This window comes from Labrus bergylta, chromosome 16 (genome assembly GCF_963930695.1).
Source record: "Labrus bergylta chromosome 16, fLabBer1.1, whole genome shotgun sequence".
In the NCBI taxonomy this organism is placed as follows: Eukaryota; Metazoa; Chordata; class Actinopteri; order Labriformes; family Labridae; genus Labrus; species Labrus bergylta.
Window position 1 is genome coordinate 25,075,482 of NC_089210.1, and position 19,510 is coordinate 25,094,991.

Sequence of the window (19,510 nt, forward strand, 5' to 3'; positions counted from 1 at the left end):
CCTCTGGTAAAGCTCAGCACTGCCAGAACTTGATAGAAACATAAAAGTGAAAATTCTTCACAAAGAGAGGAACACGCTGGCTGATTAGACCAGATCTGCGAAAGATATGTCCAATGAACATGACACGATGTTGCATACTGTAGTGCCGCTCTGTCAGCGACAACAAAATGTATTGTAACATTGGTGTCCCGCATGCCGCACATCTTTTAGTCTTTGGTAAAGGAGAAAAACATAAACTGTGGGCTGAAAGTAAGTAAATGTGAGCACTTTGCCGAGTAATCAGTGAGTCATTGGTATTGATCAGCAATCAAACCCCCACAGATAAACTCATCTTGTACTTCACAGTCTTACATAACAGACATTTAAAGCAAAGAGAAGATATACAAGCAGGGTTTGGAAATTTCCCTTGTTTCCTAGGCGATTTATTTAGTTTTGACACCGTCTTTGACACTGCTCTGAAATAAAAAAAATCTGATATTATCAAAAGAGTCATTTGACGCATGAAAATGGATTTTCATTCCATTCCACTGAAACACGCTGATTTCCACTGAAACAATTTTCCCACATAGAAAGACTCACTTCATGTTTGCACAAAGAAGAATTTTTTTTTTTTTTTAAATCTCAACAGCGGTCTGATTGATGTGTAAAGATTAACGAGGGTACTGCTTTGTGTGTGCGATCCTCATTGTGTGCTGATCTTTCCTTCCCCCACCTGTCTGTGGGCCGCTGCGTGGCGAGCTTGGCTGCCGCTGTAGTAGCGGTTGTTGGCACGCAGGCCCGAGTTCTTGAGGGAGCCGTGGGAGCTGGTGGTGGAGGTGCGGCTGCAGCAGTAGGAGTGACGCAGACACTTGCTGTACTCCTTATGGACCTGTAAAAAAATAATAATAACACCATTGGCACAGTGGGTTAGCTGTAAAGCCACTCATGAACACAAACACTTAGTTTAAATAGCCTGCACCCAATGTAGAGCAAGAGAGGCTTTTAATACTTTGCAACAGCAACATTTAATTACTGCAATCACTCAGAACATTTATACTTATTATACATCAGACAAGCACATCCATCCATCCATCCATCTATCTATCTCCACATAGCTCTTTTAAGCTTATTCACAAAATTAAATTCAGTTTAAAACAATTTGTGTCCTTGCCTTCTTTTGCAGGGCACAGTGGAAGATGAAGATGAACATGCCCTGGAAGGCATTGAAGGTGGTGAACAGGTAGGCCATGATAACCGTGTTCTCATTGATAAAGAGGAGGCCAAAAGCCCACGTCAGCCCGAGCAGGAACAGCAGAGCAATGGCCCCCAGAGCCCACGACCTGAGGAGATGGACGAGGAAAAGAATGACTTGATATGCAGAGAAAATCAACCAAGAGAGGTACATTTGATGGTGTTAAAGTTGAAGTTATTTACAAAAAAAAAAACTTGCTTTAGAAAAGAAAAAAAACATGCACCTCCATCAAGGCTTCCCATGATTTATTTGAACTCACTTAATGTTGTCCAGACGGCTAGAGTCAGGTTTGAGAGCTGAAGAGTTGCGGATCATCTTGTGTAAAGTGATCATGAGGAAAATGAGGTTGAGCTAAGGAGAGAAGACGCAACAAATCAATATAAATTTGACTGACTGTTCACTGTTAAAAAGCTCAAGAATATAAAGGTTTACATACAATACAGAGGGGAAATCACACTGTCTGACAGTAAAGCTCATACCATAATCACAAATGAAACGGGTCCAATGAAGCTCCAGATGAAGTAGTTATCCACTCGAAGCCAGCATCTGGAGTAGCATAGAGGAGAACAGGGAGTTACACACAACTGAGCTCATGAACAAAGACACACTCTCAGACATGTGCACACACATGCATATCCATGCACGCACACACACACACTGTTTCCCTGTCTCAGCGGATTATCTTATGAGGGCTAATCATCAAGCTTTGGCTAAGTGTGTTCAGAAAAGCCAGTCCACGGGGAGGTGCAGGAGTCGGTCGCACAGCAGTGCATATTACATTTCCAGCTGGGGGAATAGCATAATCCTACTTCTCAATCTGCAGGTGCAAAAGGCCTGTCTTCACACGTACGCTTTCTTGGTCCCATAGCTCCTGTAGTCTATGGCCGCCGAGATGCCCACCACCAGTGCAGGGAAGCAGTAGCCGCACAGATAGTAGTACTTTTTGCGGGAGTACTCGCTCTCAAAGACCTCCACCAGCATGAGATAGAGCTGCACACCCTCCAGACACATCCAGGAGAAGGCAGCCAAAAAGAAGAAATGCAGAAGGCCAGCAAAGATGGGGCAGGCAATCTGAGGAGAGCAGCAGGAGATAGAGAGAAGAAGAAGAAGAAGAAGAAGAAGAAGAAGAAGAAGAAGAAGAAGAAGAAGAAGAAGAAGAAGAGGGAAATATTAAGGTGAAGGTGGAGAAACAGTTCAGAGTACGACATATAACTGGGTAAAAAAGCAGAAGAGGACAGAACTGAGTCACTACCAGAAGTAGATCTGGACATTCAGAGAGGAAAAAGGAATGCTGCCCCCTGGGTGACTGGCTCTGTGCATATTATTGAGAGGTAATTTCTACCCAGTGCCGTTAATGTTTTATAGACTCACATGATGAATCCGCCTAAAATTATAGTTTCACTGTCACCGTTCAATAAAAGAAAGCCTTTCAGTTATATAGTGCTGTCATTTTCAATAAACTTTGAAAGTTGCCAGGCACAGAAACTGACAAAATCTGATGACTCACTTTCACAAGGGGCACAGGAATGTTTTTAAAGATGGGGCTGTACTACAGTGATTTTTAAAAAGGGCAGTAAACTTGAGTTATGTATGACCTTTTCCCATAAAAAATATGAATCTTCGGCAGTTATCAGGTAAACATGCAGCTAAACAACACTCACATGATATTCTGTTTTGTCGATGCCGATGAGGAAGAGCAGCTCGGCGATGAAGAGGTTGATGCAGAGGTTCTTGTGGATGGTGTTGCGGTCGGTCTGCAGTCCCCTCAGGAAGCAGAAAGTGGAGATGCAGATGGCCAGACACACGAGGGAGATGACGATCCCCACCCACGTGATCACAAACAGGATCAGTTCGTGCATTCGCCCCTGGTACTGAGGAGTGCAACAAAACAGGGAAGAAACGTGGGGGAGGAAAAACAAGAAAAAGAGGGACAGCACAATCAGACAAATTGAGAAGACAAAATATGGGATAAGACAGCGGAATAGGAGACAAGGCGTGCAGAGATAGATGGGAGAACATAGGAGGGCGGAAACAATAGGGGGAGAGACAGACAGAACAGGGGGAGGGGAGAGAAAGAGTAGAATTGCTTTTTTTTAATATTTGTAAATATATGCAAGGAGCTAAAGTGTAGAGACAAGAGACAAGACGTCCTGAAAAAAAAAAACATGACATTCAAATTCATGTGAATGTCAGCTCGAGGTATCAGGACATGAATTTGTAAGCATGTGCCTCCCTGAATGTGGGAGTGAAAGAGGGAAAAGAGAAAATTCAAAACAAAGAGCTTGTCAGCCTCGAGAGGATACATTTATGTGCATGTGTGTGTGTGTGTGAGGGTGTGTGACTGAGAGTGAGTGAACGCTAATGCTTCCACGACTGAACGTCCGCATAAATTACAGGGATTCCATTTTAACCGTGAGTCCGCCCCGCCCTTGTTTACTCACATCGGGCTCGTGGTGAGCCATGAGCACAGCGAAGTTGGTGAGGTGGCTGCAGGAGCAGGTGGTGTGTGTGCTGTTGGTGTCCAGCAGCCTGCAGCCCTGCGACGACCACTGGCCTGTCATGGAGCGCTCCGAGTAGTTCCAGAAGGAGCAGTTTGGAGTGTAATAATTGTCCATCTGCAGAAAGAGGGAAAACAAAGAGAGGGATGATGGGGAAAAGTCAATTTGAGTGCTTTAAACGGATTGTAAATGAAGCACTTTAAGAAATGAAGAAGGGCACCTGTAGGCGTTTGAGTGTAAAGACCACTGGCTCGGTGAGAAACACTCTGCTGGACTCTTTGTTGATGGAGGCAGCAATTACATGGGAGTTAACCGCCAGACGCTTCTTATCGTGACTCGGTCCCTCCACCTCCATCTTCACTGTGGCATTCTCAGTAGAAAGGAAGGAACCCAAGTTTTTGTATAGAATGAAAACCACCTTGACTTGTCCTACACATTTAGGGAGAAAAACATGGATAGAGAGAGAATGAATAAGAAGCAAAAAAACAGGCAGATTTCATATTGAGGGTGGATACAGGTGATATAAAGGGAGGGGAGAGGGAAAAAAAAAGAAGAGCAAACACAGAAATGGGGGCATAATATGGTAATGGTGGCGAGAGTGACAGAGATAGAGAGTGGGGAGTGACAGGACGAGCGAGCGGGAGACAGAGAGAGAGAGTTAGTGAAGGTTAGAATGATGGTAAGGACCGTTTCATTTTGACTGGTGGAAGAGAGCGAGATTTAATGTGGAGGGCAATGGAACATTCATCCCTCAAGCATTCACAGATCTCTTATTATTCCAGATGAATATTTCATGTGCGTTTGTTTCAATCATTCTAATCTCGTTCCCACTGCAGAGCCAAGCGGAGACAGAAAACAGAAAAGGGTACGGGATGAGGGGGCCATGGAGGGAGGAGGCAATGAGATGGGGAAGGAGTGTGGGGGGGGGGGGGGGGGGCTTAAAACAAGAGAGATGAGAGAGGGGGATAAGATGGCGGAGAGACGGAGCGAGGGAATGGAATGGGGATGAGAGAAGAGAGGGAGTGCTGAGATTGCTCTGTCAGACTGGGGCCGATTGTAATCTACACGCCTCCCCAGCTATTCTATTAAGACTGCTGTTAAGAAACCATCAAGAAAAGAAATTGTCTCAGCACTTTTGTTAATCTGATTAGCCCATTATTATGAACCAATAACTTAGTCAACTGCATGCAGATTGTTTTAAGCTCCCTTGAAAATGCAAATGGAAACATGAGAGTGGGCTGCACGGGACAGTGTAATTTTGTCAGGCCTTTGGGTGGGGGTGGGGTGGAGTAAGAGCTGCTGACCGTTGCGACTGTACTGTTTAATAGTGGAAGCTGATAGCTGGATGGTGCTGTCGCCGGCATAGTTCTGTGGGAAGGACAAATCCTGCAGGTCCATCTCTGTGTTCAGAACATGCACCTCCAGTTCTGATGGTGGAAACACAGTACGAAAAAAAGTATTAAAAAAGTATTAAGACTTTTCTGCTGACTTTTATATAAAAAAAAACACCCCAGAGAGAATGAAGAGTCATAACTTAGAGGTATATTGCAATAAAGTGGATCAAACATCAGTTCAACCACAGAGCCAGTACTCCATCATAACAATTTCATTCTTACCAATGCTGGGCGCTCGGTCAGAAAAGTGATTCCCATACATGTTGTTGGCGAGCAGGAAAGCCCCTTTCTCCAGGACGTCCAGTAGCATGGTGGCAGTGTGGGCCTGCTCTGTGCTGTTCATGTCCTGCCATGACTCCAGGGCCTCAGGACGGAGCAAGTTGTCCACTGTCTGCACCACAGCCTGGAACATGCAGGGGGTTTAGCATTCATCACTACTGTATTACTGGGAACACTCCACAACAAAGCGAAACCAGACATAGATACACCTAAAAACATACAACAATACCACCAGAGACATCAAAATGTCTCAAACTGTCAAACAATTACATTTTAAATGTGATTAATCGCTTATTTCCAACAGTTAATTGCGATTTTGTAAGGCTTTTTTTTTTCAAGATTTTTTTTGCCTTTAAAGGAGAGACAGTGGATAGAGTCGGAGATCAGGGAGAGAGAGTGAAAGGAGCCACAGGCTGGATTTGAACCCGAGCCATCCGCCTGGAAGACTATAGCCTCCATACATGGGGCGCGCGCACTAACCACTGCGCCCCAGATTTTTTGTAAGGCTTTTATTTTGAATTTTTGCTCTGTCTTTCGCTGAGGGTACTTCCTGTTTGAATACAAACCTGCTTTTATTTTGAAGAAAAAAAGGAACTTGCAGAAGAGGTTATGACATTAACTGAACTATGGCAAAAGGAAGTCATTACAGATCAAAAACTAAATGAAAACAGCTAGAAGGAAAAAAAGAGGAAGGTAAAAGTAAAATGTTTGATGTCACAAGGTGGATATGACTTTAGACTAATGAGATGTCTAAAGGTTTGAAGTGAAAAAAGCCAATCAAATACGTAGCACTGTCGTTCTTTTCCATAGCTGTGAGAATCTTAAATCTTAAATGCTGAGAGACCTCACATACAACAGTGTGCCTAAAGGGACAAAATGGCAAAAAAAAAAAAAAAAAAAAGCAACAAAAATAACAAAAAAGGCAACAAAAAAACCTCAACACATTTAGGATCTTAATTGATTGTGATTAATTAATACAATAATGCTGAGAGCCCTGATCAAAATGAAATTTATTTGAAGGTTATCATGAAATAAAGATGCTTTCCTTGGGACCGATCATATAATATTCTAGGTTTTGTGCTGTTTCGTGCACAAATCAAGAAAAGGTGGGAATAGTTCAGTAGAAAAGTGCTGAGAGTGATGATTCAGAGATATCTAGTGGCAAATCATTAGACAATGGTGTCTAACAGTTTGTTCACAGATTTCAGGGCTTGCCATTAGCTATTAATTAGCTATTCTGTTATTCTCAGTTAATCCTTGATTTCATTATTACCCCTTGGTAATTACTCTGCTTTAGTTAAGTGTCAACATGTTTCTTGATTACGTCAAAGTACAAAGTCTCCATTCTTCTGCTACAATTTCCCAGAAACTCTCCACTCCCCTGCACTTCATTTATTACTGTGCTATGTCAGACATATTACCATTCTATTTCACACTTACAATTCATTTAATGGCAATTTTGATGGTTGTATCAGCTATCCAATTTATTGGAGTAGCCTGCTTGATGAATCATGTAATTCTCCTGCTCAGGCCTCTCAAAATGAAGGATTGACTGCTGCGTGGAATAAAGAGCATCGCCGTTAACAAAAATGAATTTTGCATCAGAATGCACTCCATCCTCTTCAGAAGGAGAAAAAAAGAAAGATGGAGGGTGTCTCTGCTTTGTCTTCTGAACGCTGTGGCTATGCTGAGCTACCTTGCAGCAAGTGACGAAAAATAATGATCGGTAACGTACTACACAGCAGCCTTAACATTCATCTTGCACCAACAGAGATCAGATGTGGTGCCATATTACAGCTGCAGACAGGTCAAGAAACAAAGCAGCAGAGTGCCGCATTTGATCATTACAGAGCAGCATACACAAGACCTTTTCATGATATTACATTACGGCTTTCTCAGAACCAGAGATATTGCACAAATATTGGAAAAGCACAGGAGTGTGTGGTAACACAAATCGTTTCCCTTCATACTATCGTCAAATTACATTCTCTCAGATCCACTGATATTGTACCTTATTGTGCAAAACAATGAGAGCAACACTGGTATTAGATAGTTAGGTTCTACCCCCAGTCCTCAGAGCTAAGATTATGTCAAAGACAGATGACTTCTGCATTTGCTCAACACACATTTCAAAGATATGTACACCATGAGCAATACAAAACTACAAATCAGCCCTCACTGCTCTGGGAAATACTACCCCAGCATTTAAATACTGTACATGCTGTCGGCCAGGAGTAATACCAAAACTCACACACTGCTCTTCAGCACAAACCAGAAATACTCTAAGTGATGATTCCAAAGGCAGCATAAATCACAATACAGAGCACTGAGCCAGAGGAATCTCATCCACAAACCTAGTCTACCCGAGGATTTATCTTGCCTCAGTTAGCCTAAGTCACAGAGTAGTCCTACTTCACTGGCATGTAAGCAGGCAGATGAAGGAGAAACGCTACCTGGATGTAGGCTCTGCAGGTCCTCTCTCGCTTCTGGAGCTAGAAAGGGAGAAAACAGAGCCAGGAATTAAAGAGCTAAGCAAAGAAAATGGTAAATTAAAAAGCCTCTCTTCCTTTCATGTGCACTAGGGGGGTAAATTCCCATTAACCTCTGCCTCCTTTTCTAATGCTTGAATTAAATATAAGCACGGGAGCGCTTGTCTTTTCCTCAGTGTTTACACTTTCTTCTACCTTGTTGTAGTTCCGTGCAGCCGACTCCTTGTTCCCCGGCCTCAGGGCCTGAAGCTGGGCATCCAGTATGTCCAGCAGTTGCTCGATGAGTCGCACGGATGAGCTGACATCTCCGGCCTGGACGCGACCCCGTGTGTGGTTCACCAGCTCTCCCGCTATGTTGGCAGCATTCTCACCGCTCTTTATCTGCCGGAGCAAACACGTACATATTTAGAGATACAGTGATAGAACATGGATTACAAAAACAGGACTGTGATTTAAGATGAGTTCAATTGAAAGCGGTACGAGAACTAAACTGTTAATTTTTTTCCTTGCATTTCGAGCTTGTCTTTGTACTAACCAACATCATGCATCATTTATTAAGTTACTGGATTTTTAAAAACAAAAATGTGTCTTAGCAGCCCCTCTAACGCCATTCCAAACAATGGACCTTGAACACATCTTGGGGTTGTTTCTTGGTTCTGTTTAACTTGCAAATCACACCTTAAGCCACCACTTTACAATTGCAATTGATTTTCGCCAAAAGGAGAAGGTATAATGGATTCATCCGATGATGTTGCTTTTGAACGTGATGCTTCTCGCACCCTCTAGGGACATGCTCACACTTGTCCCTAGAAGAGAAGACCGAATGGAGGGCATGCAAGGCTAAATAATCTTAGTTTACTCCTGCACAAATGTAGCTGAGTAGGCCTTTTGTTAAAAACTTCCAATATTTATGGAGTTCCTGAAGTCAAATTCATATAAATAATTGGGATTAACAAGATTAATACATAGTATATAGCAACACGGTGTATTAATTTAAATAGCAGTGAGCCCCTTTGAATTCATTGGTCATCATCTAGAGACCCTGGTGTTTATTTCCTGCACAAGTATAATACACATTATTAGACTTTAATGGAGAAATTGAAGTGGCAGACTACCTTGCAAGCCGTGAGGCCCAAAGCCTGACTTCAAAAAATAATTTAACCTAGCTGTAATTAAAGTATAACAGTGAAAAGAGAAAGTTAATTAAGTATCAAGAGCAGATGCCTTGTAATAAAGGGACGGTTGAAATGAGTCTGTATTTTAATCAGGCCAGCCTTGGAGATATGGTAATGTGTGTGTGGAGGTGGACAGGGAGGAGGGTCGGGGCACTAGGGCAGAGGAAGGGGACGGACCCTTGGCTTGGGGGGTATGGCTGCAGGTCTCACCTTCTGGGCCACCTGGTTGACCCACGGGGAGGTGCAGTTACTGAGGTCAGGACCCCGCGGGTTCCACATGACCTGCTCCTCCAAGCACTGGAACGAAGCGATGCCTGGACGAGCAGAGGGAGCAGAAACAGAGGAGGGGAAAGTAATGGAGAGATAATAAGCGTTAGCTGTCTGCAATTAAAGGGTAAAGTGTGTAGGAGAGGGATGAGCACCAAAAAGTGCGATAGAGTTATTTTTTTTTTTTCAGCCGAGGAAAAATGAAATGGAATGAATTTTAAAAATTCAATACTCAAAGTGTGTGAAGGCGAGAGTGAAGATGATGGGAGGAGGTAGAGTAAAAAGTCTAAGGGAAAATGGGTCAGAAGTGGAAAAAGGTTGAATAATAGAGTGTAGGGCAGTGTGAAAGTGGGGGAAGAAAAAGGGATGAAGAAGATGGCAGGAGGGGAAACAGGCTTTCATGCTCTAAAAGGAATGGTTTAAAAGGAACATGTGCAGACATAACACATAACATTTACCTTGTGCACACAGACACACACTGAAGACAGCAGGCATGATCCCTCACTGTCAAATAAAAACACCTGGAGGGAAGCACCTTAAACCAACCCCTCGTTTCCAGCTCGGTTTTTCTGTTTAGTTACAAGGGTTCAGAGAAGGGACACCACGCGGGGATAAAACCAGAGAAGGGTCTATCTCTGCTGCCGCTAACACAAATACCCAACGTCAAGTCACAAAGACGAGGCAGAGAAAAGAAGAGAAGACAAACCACACATAGAGAGAGAGAGAGAGCAAGAGAGAGAGAGAGAGAGAGAGCGGGAGATAGAAGCTGAAGGGAAGAGCAGCGCTGACAGAGACAATGCAGCAACGCTTCACAGTTGTGGAAGGATCAGAGCAGATGTGGCGTTGCATTTCATTTCCCCCTTTTTTCTCTCTTTCCCACTAATTTTTTCCTCCTCTCGCCGGCTTTTCTCTATAGTCTCCTCCATCGACCGCAGATTGGGTTTGAGAGCCCTGCCAAGATGTGGCAATTAAGCCAGCTGCTAATTTAATGTTATTGCAGTTTTTAGCAGAGAGAACATACAGAAACAGCGATTGGAGAGGAAACCGTAGGGGGAGAGTCTTTTTTACTGTGACTAAAGAGAGCCTTTTGATGGCTGCATGTTTGGAGGTATAGAAGCTAGCATAAAGGGAGGTGAAGCCTGTGTTGTCTAGCCTTTCATTTCGTTATTCGCCACTCTCAATCAGCTCTGTTTCTGCAGGAGATGAGCCTTTCATTTGTGGAGGACAGGCTTTCATCTGTGAGTCCTGAGGGACTTTGCCTGCTGGTGGGAGGAACGCAGGGACAGTGAAGACAACAACGGGAAAAAAAAAATACAAGCATAAGAGGCAAACATGCGGGATCACTTGAGACCCACTTGCATTGCAGATGAAACACACACGTTTAAAAAAACAAACACACAACGTGCAGGAGTTCTCACCGAGAGATCCTTTGGGACAAGGGCGGTCCACTGTCTCTCCTCTCTGTGTGGTGGGCCACTGGACGCCCCGGACCTGCTTGGCCTCGCAGACATGGGGCTCTGGGCCTTGAGGTGGACGGGGTGGGCGGCGGGTGACAGGTACAGTGGCTGTGATTGGTCGAAGATCAGGGTGCTTGTTGATGGAGCCAATTGGGCGGGATGTGGGTGCCAGAGGGCGGGCTGTGGTGGGGCTGGCACTAGAGGTGAAGGGCCTGGCTGGAAGAGTGGTGGTCACTGGGGTTGTGGTCAGGGGACCTGAGGTAACAAAGGAAGGAAAGGAGAGAGAAGAAAAGCAGAGTTAGCAGCTATGAATGAGACCCAGAGTAAGTGAGAGATATTTAAAGAATCATTAAAGAATGTAGGGGATTTGTTAGAGCAGCAAAACCTGACAGCAAAAAGCCCCAAAAAGGAGAGATCAAGAGAGTGAAGGACACATGCATGTGAATACAAGATATCTCTCTGAAGTAGAGTTCAAAAGTTAGCCTGACAATAATTGGGGTGACAAATACTTTTTGGAGCCTCTCAAAAGCTGCCCTCCCAAGAGACGAGGAAAAGCAGAGGAGGAGATGCAGGGAGAGCTTCATCACAAGTCAGGGAGGAATAAATAATTGATCAAATGTATCAGAGAAGTCACCATCACTAACAACCAAAACTAATGGGAAGATAAAAGCAGCACATCACAACTACAAAATCCTGAATGATCAAAAGCGGAGTCAACGCACAACTCTGAGAGTGCCGCCGCCTGTGTGCCTCCTTCTCCATACTCTCTGAGGGCATAATCCCAGCTTTATACGGGTCTTTACGCAGCTCAGATACACAATACATCACAACCCCTTCTTATATCGAGGGACTGCCAAAATACAGTGTGGCGTTCTCGTTTCATCCTCCCCCTGATCAATTCAGAATGACTTTTTCAATATCCATGACACAGAGGAGTTGATATGAACTGCTACAGCAGTCATACCTGGAAGGCTGTATGTTACTGTAACTACGGCTGGAGATGGAAACACAATGATATCTGAGCTGCTGAAATGTCAGATAGGAAAAGGCACAAATACATTCATGCATGAGCTGTTAGTCTTCAGTAATCAAGAAATAAAAGCTTTTTTTTGTCTTTTTCACCAGACACACACCCACACTTCATAATTTCAAGTTCTTAAAAATCTGTTATCATCAAAAGAGAAATTCAGTCATTGTAAGTTCAAAAGAAACTTAATTAGGAATAAATCTGTCAATTTGGAAGCAAAGTAATTTTCTGCAACACAGTGATGTGAGGTAGAGCATTGTTGAAGGGACTTAGTTAATATTCAACTTCATAACAAAGAATCAGAATGCTTTCATAGCTTGGTAAGTATGCACCATTTCACCAAGTATCATACTGTTAAATATTAATATTACAATTATACCTCGTAACCATCTTGTCCTATTGTCTCAACAGCGTCAAGATCATCCCAGCTTGTAATCTTCTAAACTTCAAATTCTACATTTCAAGTACATTGGGTGGTATTATCTATGTGCTTACTTTTTATGAACTGCACAAATGCACAGTGTCTCTAAATGATTGTTAAAAGGTTCTTTAAAAACAAGAAGTGCACAGAACTAGCTTCTTTCCCACTCTGCACACACACACATTGGGATCGCTCCTTACCCGTGGTGGGGTCTGGCGGTCCAAACTCCAGGGCGTAGCGCAGCACATTATAGTTGTTCCACACATAAAGCTGGTTGTCTCGAGGGTTGTAGTCCACAGAGGAAATATACTGGTACGGGTTGGGGAAAGGGATGTTGACAGGCTCCTCTCGGGCGTGGTTGGTATTGTAGGCATACATCACCAAGTCGCCGCCTGCTTCGCTGTCATCGTCCTGGTAGACCGACCGCACTGCGTAGAGCACGCCGCACGCCATGAAGGCGTTGGAGGCCATCCTCTTGTCAAAGCTGGTCTCCCAGGTGCCTTCAAAGCGCAGCGTGTAAGGGTTCACCTAAAGGCAAAAAATTACATTTACAGATCATTGTCAAATGCATCATCTAAATGCATTTGATTTGTTGATATCCTTTGATAAACATCTTTATTTGTAACTTATAGGTATGTTGACTGTTAACGCTCTCTTACAGTATTTGAATCAAGTACAAAAAGTTTTAAAATCCAAAGATCCTGAATAACAAGACTACACGCTGAAGTTGAATCTTTTAAGACCCTTTTAAGCAGAAAAGATTTGATATGACATTTCCCATATGTGTCTTGTTCACACTGCAGCACAAATTACACTTCTGAGCAATAATGCAGAAATTTATAATCACTTGTAAAAAAAACATTTAAAAAGTAATTAAGCCCTCAGCTCTGGAGAGACGATTACTTCTTTGTCTTAATGCAAAGCTGCCTCTGCTTAATACACCTAAAACTGCAATGCAGAGGCAGAACAGAGACCTCCGTGTGTGTGTTGCTCTCTGGATAAGCAGGACAAATAATAAAACTCCCCAGAAACCCAACAGTTTGTTGATGATGAAAGTGATCACTTTCTTGTTTATTACTTTGCTGCTCCATTATTCTGCACTCTCATAGCTCATGCAGGGTTTGATATTTCAGATGGATTGTTTAACTTCTACAGTTTGAAAAACAATTTCCTGTTAAGGTCAAAGATAGTGATTATAAATGGGACCCGTCTTTCTGAACAACACATTAATTCAAACTCGGTTTGTGTGGAAACTCGCTGCCTTGATTGCAGTTTTTGTTTGTTAAAAAAAACAAAAAACAACGGCTATTAAAATATGAATGCTGCAAAAGTTCACAGTGATGGATCATGTTTTAAAGGTTGTCAAACAGGCAGGGCAGGGTACAACAATGTGACATTGGATTACAGATGACAAAGAAGTGGAAGATTAGTCTCAAACTGAAAGTGCGTTGGATGGAGCCAAACTAATAATACCTAACAATGCCACATATTTATGATTGTAAGTCATTACTATAACAATGTTTGAACCCAGGAAGAGCCTGGATGTGGTGCACTTAAAAAAACAAATCAAATATTTACCTCAGTGGTGGAGATTAGTTTTTGGATATGATGGGATTTGATATTCGGCCTAACCTTTTAAGGTAATTTTAAAGTGACCTCTTTTCATTGAATGACAACATCCCTCTCTGTCATTTGTCAGTGCCTTTGTGTAATCTCAATAGTAATTCATTCATGTGTGACACATGACCTTTCGCTTGACTAGTCAGATGAGATTTGGATATAATCCACTTCTGCATTTATAATCCACATCTCATCCCCTTCTGTGCAGTGCTGCTCTCCCACCTGGCTGACCACCAGCCGCCCGTTGTTGGACTCCGTGGCGTAGATCACCCAGAGGCCGTTCTCGTCCACTGCCAGGTCTATGTCCGATTTCCCTCCCCAGCGATATGGCGAGGTGTCGTGGTAGTTGGCGTTTGTGATAATGGCCTCGCCGCTCTTGATTCGAGTCCGTAGGTCATACTTGACTATGTTCCGTGTGCGCTCTTTGTTGTAAAACACAGCGCCATCGTACACCACAAATCCTGTGCCGTCGACTCTGTTGGGCAACCTGTTGACAGAGAAGCACATAAGCTGCTGTAGAAATCCAGGAGAACAAGCCAATTTATCTACTCTGCATGACACAGTCCTACAAGATGGCCTCACTGTGAGCAAGCTGACACCACAGTGGGACCGTTCTGCCATCATCATCCATACCAACATCAAAAGCCAATAAATCAATACAGAAGCAGATGCTATTTGATCATCCAGGACAGTGGGAGACGCCCTCACTTGTAGGTGGTGGTGGCTCGGTTCTGTTTGAAGTCTTCCCAGGAGGCGTACTCGAACAGCATGTCAGTGCGATAGGGGGTCCAGGGCATGACGTACAGACGGTCCCCTGACTGCAGCGGGTCCTTGCACCACGCCCCTGCCTGGTGCTCAGCCTCCTGTAGAGAACTAGCCGCCTGCACCCGCAGCAGAGTCCCAGGGCACACAAAGACTGGAGAGGAGGGAGGTGTGTTGAAGCGCAGAGGAGGAGAAGAAGAACAGAGAGAGAGAGAGAGAAAAAGTTAAAAAAAACAAAGCATTGTAAAAATGAAAGATATCATGAAGATGGTAGGGGAGGGAGAGAGGAGATGGGAAAAGTCCAAAGACCGTGGAATACAGAACAGGAGAGAGACGCAGGGAAGGGAATAAAAAAAAAAAAATAAAAAAAATTGTGATTAGATAAAAGTAAGCTGAGATTTGAAAAGGAGACAAAGACTAAGAGGAGAATGGGAGCGAGGGGGAGTGAGGTGAAGTACAAAATCTGATTCTAAATGAAGGAACATATAAAAGCTCATTTGTAGAACATCAGCATTGTGGTTGGAAAGTGTCGGGATATGATAAATGGGAGATTTCTGGCTGCGGCGGCGGCTTCGATGTAGTCTCCTAATCTAATTTATCTTGGCCTACTTTTTATTTGATTGTGCATTTTCCTGTTTCAAAGACCTCTGCTTCTCTGCTCTGCTACTGGGTGGTAAAACAGTAATTGTTGAGTTTGTTTCATTAGGACTTAAATTTGGCTCTCAGTCAAGAGTAATGCCTCAAAGAAAGAAAGCATCTTGGGGTAAAGATTGGCTCGGCCTCCTCTTCCTCAACAACTGCAAGATACCTCCTCATACACACACACCCACAAGGGACACAAACAATGGTCGCAACTCCAAACACACAAAGATGTACCGACACAGAAAATACATGGGGAGCTGTGTGCACAACACATAAACCAAACATGTGGCACACACACACACACACACACACACACACACACACACACACACACACACACACACACACACACACACACACACACACACACACACACACACACACACACACACACACACACAGAGAGGATGCCTGCATCAGGCGGGGTGGAGGTCATCCGCTGGGGACTGGTGTAAATTGTCTGGTTGATGCAGTGTGTCCCAGCTTGACAGATAGCGTGCCCTGGGACAACTGGGCATGTCAGGTGATCTATGAGGCAAGTTGCTGGCATCTTTGCCACTCTGACATCACAGGGGTATCGGTGACAGAAAAAGAGAGAGCGAGGGGAAGAGAAAGAGAAAGAGAGAGAGAGGGAGACAGAGAGAGTTGGAGGCACTGCAGACTCAAACAGCTGAGGAGTCCCCACGCCTCCTCTGCCAGCTTATTTATGTGGCTCTCTGGCTCTAGGTAAGGACAGAACCTGACACCTGCTGGTCACCTCATGACTGAACGCATCTCTGAACTAATTGGACGCTGCAGGGGCACTTGGACACAGATGACATACAGCTCCCATGGATGCACAGACAGGCACACACTCACATCCCAGTACACAGACGGTTTGTACACGACATGCACGCACACTCCAGCGTGCATATATACGCTGTCACTCAGTGACAGTTAGAGAGATGGATCAGCCCAGGCTCAAACTGTCCTAAATATTGCATGGAGTCTGGTGCGTGGAGAATGATAAGAGAGATGGAGGAGTTACTTTAGGCTTCTAGAGATCCAGCTTCCTCTTTTTGCCGTCTTGCAGTGCTGTTGTTTATAGTGGTTGTGATCTGTGGTGCTGGGCCACTTAGGAATTAGCCTCCTCTGTCTGAGGGGGTCCAACAGGGATTGAGACTGGCAGCCAAACAGGAATCTAATCAAGCTCCGGCATAAACAAACACTCTGAATACAAGACACTTCACAGTGAGGGGGCCTGTCATGCTCCATTGTCGAACCAAAATGCTCCCTCAAAGCCTGAGGTGTTTGCTTTGCATATATGAACGCGGCTGACGGGAATATGCTAAATAATGTTCACAGCAATGGTTAAAATGGCACTTCCAGACAGCTGAACAATGACATTCTTGACGAACATCTATGGCAACTCTCGCTCACACCACAATCAAATGACGTCTTTTTCAATCCAGACACAGCATGAGTGCACTGCAAATAAATAGAAGTTGTGCTCCAACATATTTCCAATAAAGGCAGTAAATGGGAGGTATTAGTGGAGCAGAGAGCTATAGAGTGGGATAAAAAAAAAACAACCACTAGAAGTAGGACACAGCTTCAAAAGTACAATGCCACTGTAAACAGAGAAATAAACAGCTTGCAGAAAGCATTGCAGAGGCTCTGCATGTAGGTGACCCATAAACAAAGCCAGGAACACTCTGCCTCAAGGTAGAATAAAGGACAGAGAAACGCAAACATGCAAGCCTGTTTATTATAGCGGCATAAGGGATGACCACGAAGAGTCGGTATTAATATGCACGCAAGCATTCATCTCATCAGTTTCCACAATAAAGAGAGTCTGATGGGTATTACATTACAGTAAAGGGCAAACTAAATCTGTAATGTCTCCATGGAACTATTTGATTCATGGTCATATATCCAATCAAACATATTCATCGTACACACTTTAACAACAACAGGATTATTTTATGAGAGCAAAACTTATTTAGATTCTACCAGATGACTGATATATTTGTGTACTTTATTTTTTACAATTAGTTTGACACAAAAGCATCCTTAAAGGCCACTGGACTGAAGGCTGGACCGATATATAGGAGCACCTAGAGCTTATATATATATATATACACACACACACACACACACACACACACACACACACACACACACACACACACACACACACACACACACAGTGTTGGGAGGGTTACTTTTAATGTATTCCCCTACAGATTACTGATTACATGTCCTAAAATGTAATCTGTAATGTATTCCATTGGATTACTCAAGTAAAGTAATGTATTCTAAATACTTTTGGATTACTTTTAGTTTACGTCAAAATCGTCTAGCTGAGCGTGTTTATCTGGAACACTGAATTTAGTTAACACATGCTTTGGAGAACGATCTAATTACTGTCTTCAGAGAAAAAGTTATGCAAGTACACAAAACACAAATGTGGTAAATTTTGTCCTGCAACCTAGTGGTGCCAATACATTTATGGACTAAATGGTAGGCTGCTGGCATGTACAACAGAAGAGGTCCACCACTAGTGGATTGTTTGTAATTCTGCCAAATGTGCTTTCCTTCATCATTCATCATTCATTTTGCCACTTGTTAAACTCTAAGGGCCTGATTTACTAAGCTCCCAATTAAAGAGTACTAAATTGCATGTTCACTCCAAAAGTTTGCACGTTTGGTTGGTGGGCGTTTTGCAGGTGATCTACTAAGAAAATTTGCGCCAATGACACCAGGTGCAAACCTTGTGGAGGTGGTACTATTTAAGTTAGGTTTTTGCGTGTTCTACTGGTTTGCATCACGGAGAGTTTGGACAGAAAGCAGGATGACTGCAAGCGCAAAATAGGTATTAGTGGGAGAGGCAAATAAACGCACAATACTTTCGAGTTATAGAAGATAAATCTGAATATTACAAAGAAAATTTTGGTTATAAGAAAACCTCGGCATTAAACAGGGCCTCTCTTTTCTTCCCTTAATCTTAAGAATGAAGTATCATGCATTGTGCAGGAGGTGTGAGCTGTGTCCTCTGTGGACCGGATGCTCTACACTCGCCGTTGTTGCGCACCAGACAGCTGGCCAGCGCTGTGTCTGATTGGACATAAATGCTCTGGAAAGAGGTATTGAAGACGGGGGTACAAACAGTGGTGAGGTCCCCCATTCCAAGCGTCCTACAGAGTAGCAGCAGCGGGCTTTAGAGGGAGGTGGCGAGCGCATTATGGAGAGGAGTGCACCAGAGGAGACGAGCTGGGGGAGAGATGCACAACCCGAGAAAAAGGAAATCCCAGTTTAAAATATAATGTTGGTGAAAAGAGGGAAATAGGAAGACATAAATGTCAATGTTGAAATTAAAATGTTCTCTGAATTTCCACGCCAAAAATGCATTTTTGTTCTCCTCCTGGTTGTTTTTCTCATCCTCTGCCATTGACATTCGGTTGTGTCGAAAGTGCTATCACGCATTGACTTGCAGCGTACCTGGGCACATAATGCCACCTGCTTCTGCATCCGCACAGTGCAACCTGCGTGCAGTGCCGTAAAGTAATCCCTACCGGTAATCCTTTTTTTTTTAGAAAGTAACTGTATTCAGAATACACCAATTTAAACTGTAACTATAACGGAATACAGTTACTCTTATTTTGTATTTCAAATACATGTAATCCGTTACTTCCCAACCCTGTGTGTGTGTGTGTGTGTGTGTGTGTGTGTGTGTGTGTGTGTGTGTGTGTGTGTGTGTGTGTGTGTGTGTATATATATATATATATATTTATATATATCAGGCCTTCTGATAGTACAAGTTAAAAGTTTAGGAGGGTATCCAAAGCGTCGGCAGAAAAGGGATGATGTACCAAGTCATGGCCGACTTTAATATGCAGGAAAGAGGTAGAAAATCTGCCCTACAATCGATCAGAGCACCTAAATAGTTGTTGTCAGCAATACAATATACTCTCACTACGTTCTACCCGCCTCTAAGACACTATGTGAATCTCTTCATTATTTCATCTAACCTTCTAGACCTGTCCTAAATAGGTTGCAGTCTTTCCTATTGGCCTCATCATCACGATACCACTACAGCGCAGCATACACTAACAGTCTGTCATCCTCTGCCGTCCTCCTCCATGTTTCTCTCTATTCCTCCCCTCTCCTATGAACCCTGGCGGCTTCCTACCAGTGATCCCCACTTTATTCTAATGAAATGGTTTTTGGGTGGGCCTGGTGTCAAAAGGGGCTCATCAACAGCCTCCG

The 19,510-nt window shown here is 43.5% G+C and overlaps 1 protein-coding gene across 4 annotated transcripts in view; it reads right to left on the reverse strand.

Annotated features, from left to right (window-relative positions):
- adgrl1a (adhesion G protein-coupled receptor L1a) overlaps nucleotides 1–19,510 on the reverse strand; it is a 99,474-nt gene that overhangs the window by 12,026 nt on the left and 67,938 nt on the right. For all 4 annotated transcript variants that reach the window (XM_065965108.1, XM_020640950.3, XM_065965109.1 and 1 more), the window contains 17 exons: nucleotides 14,567–14,774; nucleotides 14,081–14,345; nucleotides 12,439–12,766; nucleotides 10,752–11,045; nucleotides 9,277–9,380; nucleotides 8,087–8,272; nucleotides 7,856–7,894; nucleotides 5,346–5,526; nucleotides 5,034–5,156; nucleotides 3,950–4,158; nucleotides 3,673–3,846; nucleotides 2,893–3,102; nucleotides 2,082–2,302; nucleotides 1,711–1,777; nucleotides 1,491–1,582; nucleotides 1,151–1,319; nucleotides 713–868 (listed from right to left, as the gene is read on the reverse strand). In XM_065965108.1, the coding sequence (XP_065821180.1) occupies nucleotides 713–868; nucleotides 1,151–1,319; nucleotides 1,491–1,582; nucleotides 1,711–1,777; nucleotides 2,082–2,302; nucleotides 2,893–3,102; nucleotides 3,673–3,846; nucleotides 3,950–4,158; nucleotides 5,034–5,156; nucleotides 5,346–5,526; nucleotides 7,856–7,894; nucleotides 8,087–8,272; nucleotides 9,277–9,380; nucleotides 10,752–11,045; nucleotides 12,439–12,766; nucleotides 14,081–14,345; nucleotides 14,567–14,774 (3,026 nt within the window). The remainder of the gene's footprint in view (nucleotides 1–712; nucleotides 869–1,150; nucleotides 1,320–1,490; nucleotides 1,583–1,710; nucleotides 1,778–2,081; nucleotides 2,303–2,892; nucleotides 3,103–3,672; nucleotides 3,847–3,949; nucleotides 4,159–5,033; nucleotides 5,157–5,345; nucleotides 5,527–7,855; nucleotides 7,895–8,086; nucleotides 8,273–9,276; nucleotides 9,381–10,751; nucleotides 11,046–12,438; nucleotides 12,767–14,080; nucleotides 14,346–14,566; nucleotides 14,775–19,510) is intronic.